The sequence below is a fragment of the Triticum aestivum genome, chromosome 1B, assembly GCF_018294505.1.
Source record: "Triticum aestivum cultivar Chinese Spring chromosome 1B, IWGSC CS RefSeq v2.1, whole genome shotgun sequence".
Taxonomy (NCBI): domain Eukaryota; kingdom Viridiplantae; phylum Streptophyta; class Magnoliopsida; order Poales; family Poaceae; genus Triticum; species Triticum aestivum.
Window position 1 is genome coordinate 35,227,620 of NC_057795.1, and position 4,880 is coordinate 35,232,499.

The following is a 4,880-nucleotide window of genomic DNA, read 5'->3' on the forward strand; positions in this document are numbered from 1 at the left end:
TCGCGTTTTTATCCAACGGCCGGTGTCATCCCAGGCGAGATCCGACGACCGAAATCCAATCCAGCAAAGGATCCAACGGCTAGAAACGCCAAATCGCTGAGGAGGCTGGGTCTCTCCCAGTATGTATCTTACCCTGATGGCAAGTGGTCTGATTCGCCGTTCCATATATGGCAAGTGGTCTGATCCGGTGTTCCATATATGGCAAGTGGTCTGATCCGGCGTTCCATATATGGCGAGTTGTATATATGGCAACTGGGCAAGTGGTCCGGCGGAGAATATTGCAGTACTGGAGCATGTGTGCTTCTAGTGATCATGTGACTAGTATATACGGCCGGCTCATCTAGATGCTCGCTCATATGGCCTGATTCGGTGGCGCCCCGAGAGATAGATACTCTGACGATAAGCTAAAGACAGGCTTTCATTTTAATTTGGCAACTGGGACACTTTTGCGGCCTTGTATCATGGCCGGCGGAAAAAGAATTATGTGTAGTTCGTCTAGGTTCATGTGCTGATTGTTGACTACACTTGGTAACATGTATGTGTAGTTCGTCTACTTTTATGTATTTTCAGGTTGGATTTTTCCGATCTACGCTACTATCTTAATCGGCTGTGATTGCTATTCTGCTGCCCTGGTCCTATAGGGCCTTAGCACAGCGACTTCTCGACTATTTAGTACAATAAGTTTTGCTAGGCTCCGGCGAGGGAGGGGCAATGACGGCGGCGCGCCTACGATCGGCTCGCTTCAGTGCTTGTAATCGTCGTTAGGTGGTCTACGGATCTGAGTGTAATTTTTATTATTTCTGGTGTTTGTTGTATTGCCATGATTGAAGAAGAATATATTGAAAGTTCTGTTGAAAAAAGATGCATGTGGGATTTAATAAAACCAAATTCCATGTCACATAATAATATTTAGAGATTTAAAATAAAAACTATATTCTGAAACAGTGGGATTACGATGCAAAAACAAAAGGTTGAAGGGAAGAGAAACAACTTATAACACACCTCCAAACTAAAAATAATAAATTAAGAAAAGTTTATTGGAGCCGTTAATGGCCGGAACCAAAGCAAGTATGCGGTCACTCCATTGTACCAGCAGGGTGGATCCTAAAGCGCTGGAGCACGTCCTCCCGGTTGGCTGCAGCGGCGGCGTACGCCTCGTTGAACTCTCGGAAGAGGAACGGCCTGAACTTGGCCTGCTCCCCCTCGGTCACCAGCGCTGGCGCGGGCTCGATGCGGCAGTCCATGTTCGGCAACATGATGGTCACCACCGACAACCTCGCCGCACTGGAGTTGGTCACTGCCCGGTGCTCTACGCTCTGAAGCAACCCGTTGGTCACGATCTGCACACACAAACGAGGAATGAATGATCTCACCAACACGTACACCATATACCATAGTAACGATCAGGAATTGAAGATGGACCTCCATCAGGTGGCCGAAGTTGATGACGAAAGTGTTTGGGACGGGCTGCACGGCGATCCACCGGCCCTTGTGCTTGGCCTGGAGGCCGCTGACGTCGCCCTGCGACAGCACGGTCAGGAGTGGTCGGTCGCAGTGCGGCAGCAGGCCCAGCGTCAGGCTCGGGTCCGGGCACGGCGGGTACCAGTTCACGTTCATCAGCGTGCCGCCGCCGGTGAGCTCGCCGCGGAAGAAGCTCTCCTCCAGCCCGAGCCCCTCGGCGATGAGCCCGAGCAACGTTGCGGCCAGCGTCTGCACTGCTTTGGCGTACGCGGCCAGGCTTGGCACGAAGGCGGCTGGCTCGGCCGGCCAGTCCTGCGAGTACCTGTCAACGGGGAAGCACTGCAGCTGGAGGTAGTCGCGCCAGTACCGACCGCCGCTGCTACGGTCGAGGACGTAGGTGGTGCTAGTGTCCACGCGGAACGGTTTGGTGAGGTCATCGGAGTAGTAGGGGAGCTTCTCCTCCGCCGGCATCGCGAAGAACTCCGCCGCCGCGGACCGGAACGCCCCGACCACCTCGTCGCGCACGCCATGGTTCACAACCTGTTTGCAACACATCGATGGAGTACCGTACCGAGTCCAAAATCAATAGCTGAGTGGCACGATCGATAAACAAACAATTGTTGTGGTGCGTGCGTGCGTGCCTGGAAGAAGCCGAACTCTTTGCCGGCCTTGATGATCTCGTTGACGACGAGGTGGCGGCCGCGGCCGGCGGCGAGGTCGATGACAGGCAGGGTGACGGTGGGATCCACGAACTCGTCGGTTTCGGGGCGCTTCTCCGGCGGCAGGACGTACTCGTCCGGCACGGCGTGGTGCACCGGGGTGTCGGACAGCAGCCCCATCTTCTGGATGGATCAGATTTTTCAGACTAGCTAGTAGAGTAGCTACCTAGCTGCGAGCGCAACGTCAAACAAATGTTGTCTTTGCCTACAACATAAGGGCCTCTTTGCATGACTAACACTGAACTAACTCTAGCCGAAAAAGTATTTGAATGACAAGGTTAGATTAATAATAAATGCAATTTCTCAGTCATTTGGCTGCTTTAAACCCTCCTTCCTGCCGGATTTGGCGTGACCACCTCCCGCTCACAAATGACATAAACAAATCGTCTTTACAAATCAAGCATCCAAAACATGATAAATTTTATTTTGCCCATACAAATGAGACATCTCACTTAAACATACAAGTCCATACAAATGAGACATACGACGTTATACGCGATGACCGATGACCATAGGGGTCAATTCCACCGTACGAGGGTGACACCGACTACATAAATTGTCTGTAATAGTGATTTGCCAATTTGTTGTGTTCCAATGGTTGTACGCTGGGAGTTGGTGACAAATAGAGAGGAGGTCGTGGAAAATTATAGAAATGCTCGAGAAATTCAGAGAATTCACAAAATAAAAGTAGCCGAGGAATGCCGAAAAGTCACGAAAATTCATGCGAACTCGGAGAGAAATAAGGAAAAGTCCAAGAAAATGTGAAAAAAATTGTGGAGGCCTCTTTTCCACCCTTTGTGGAAAGCAACCCTTCCACTCAGCGTCATACCCAACCTGGTCTCATCTAGAAGATTGAACATTCCTCCCCTCGAGAGCAACAAACATCAAAGGCCATAAGCACGGATAATTCGAAGGAGAATTAAAGACCATCAAGGCTCAGGAAAATTTGACCCGTAACCACAACAATGACTATGGTGCCTGGCTCAAAGGGTCATGGCCATATGACAATGGGTGATTTTCGCTCACGAGTGAGAGGATAGGAATGACTGAGAGGGTAGGAATTTTAGGCTGGAGACACGGCTGGTATCCATTCGTTCATGGGCCCACTTTTTGGAGCAATGCACGTTGGTGTGTAATTGGATTGATCCCAACGTACGCAGAATCTGCTCTCTCAACGAGCCTTCTGGAATCATAACGTATGATAGACTTCCGATCTACTGCACCTAACAGCCAAAACGACGACAAACATAGGTGTCGAGCGAGGACCGATGACCATATGGGTCAATTCCACCACACAAGGGTGACACCGACTACTTAATTGTCTGTAATAGCAATTTGTTAATTTGTTGTGCCCACCGGTTGTATGTTGGCTTTTCTACTTTTCCACAAAAGCCCAACAGTTTACACATAGTTGTAGTGAAGACCCTAGAAAATTGTTGAAAAGCTCAAGAATTTTGGAGAAATCACAAAAAAGGTTGGAGAATAATGTCGACAAGTTAGAAAAATTCATCTGAACTTAGAGAGAATAACGGTGGTCGCGGCTTGGGGGTCAGTACTGTTTGATGTGATTTTGTCACGCCGGAATATCTATTGGCATGAAAATTGCTTTCATAATGTTCTTCCTAAATATTTTCTTGGAGTCAAGGGAAGAATAAATGTTTACCCACAAAAAAAGGAAGAATAAATATGATAGTATTGGACATGCACATGTAGTACAAAAGAATGCTCTCTCCACATAAGGTGGCCATAGTTCGTGCACTAATTATATACTCTCTCCGTCCCAAAATAAATATCTTGCTTAGTATAAATTTGTACTAAAGCTAGTATAAAATTAAAATAGTTATTTTGAGACTGAGGGAGTATATGTGGACTAGAGCATGATGAATGTATGTGTTGCATGCTAACCAGTTTGCTCAATCACAAATAAATCATTAAAATATTCCGGTCAGCAGCCCAACCTGACACGATGCTTGTGCTTTGTAAATTCGGTTGCTAACCCATTGTTGCGCATGCCCACGTCTCGTTTGGGTCCATCTGACAGCCAGCAAAATTTACTAGTAGTAATTGAGTACGTTTGGTTAATAAGGATTGGATAAACATGCATCAGCTCACGGTTTAGACTACCCACAGTGGGACATAGATAGTAACATTACATATATTTAGATAAAACAGATGATGTGGCAAGCAATAAATGAAGAAAGAGAGACATGTGATAACATAGCTAATTACTACTAGTATTACTAACATCACACGTATCAAGGCAAGATGAGTCTATAGCCTAATAAATAAAGTGTTGCATGTTACCACACATATGTTACTCCCCACTATAGAGGTAGTAACATAGAGTAGTAACATGCCCATGTTACTACTCTATGTTACTACCTCTGTAGTAACATAGAGTAGTAACATGGGCATGTTACTACTCTATGTTACTACCCATTATGGCTAGTCTTAAAGAGATAAGCACCGTTCCCGTCTTCACGCTGATGATGTGCTCATCTCAACAAGAAACCGGCGGCGCTCGCAGGCTGGAGGTCGCTCCACCCGTCGCCCACATCTTCACATCAGACGTGGGGCACGCACATAGATGTCTGACCGCAAGGCCGCTCTAAATACACACGCACACGGCCGGAGCCCCGAGGCCGCCGCCAGGCTGCGCACACTGAGGAAGACGGAGGCCATGCATAGCGGCCACGCCCA

At 47.9% G+C, this 4,880-nt stretch overlaps 1 protein-coding gene across 1 annotated transcript; it reads right to left on the reverse strand.

Annotated features, from left to right (window-relative positions):
• Positions 1-1,010: 1,010 nt before the first annotated feature.
• On the reverse strand, positions 1,011-2,381 carry LOC123085810 (2'-deoxymugineic-acid 2'-dioxygenase). The gene is made up of 3 exons (XM_044507525.1): positions 2,103-2,381; positions 1,423-2,001; positions 1,011-1,340 (listed from the first exon to the last, which is right to left on the reverse strand). The coding sequence occupies exons 1-3, from the start codon at positions 2,298-2,300 to the stop codon at positions 1,077-1,079; spliced, it is 1,041 nt and encodes a 346-aa protein (XP_044363460.1). The 5' UTR covers positions 2,301-2,381; the 3' UTR covers positions 1,011-1,076.
• Between the last annotated feature and the right edge of the window lie 2,499 nt (positions 2,382-4,880).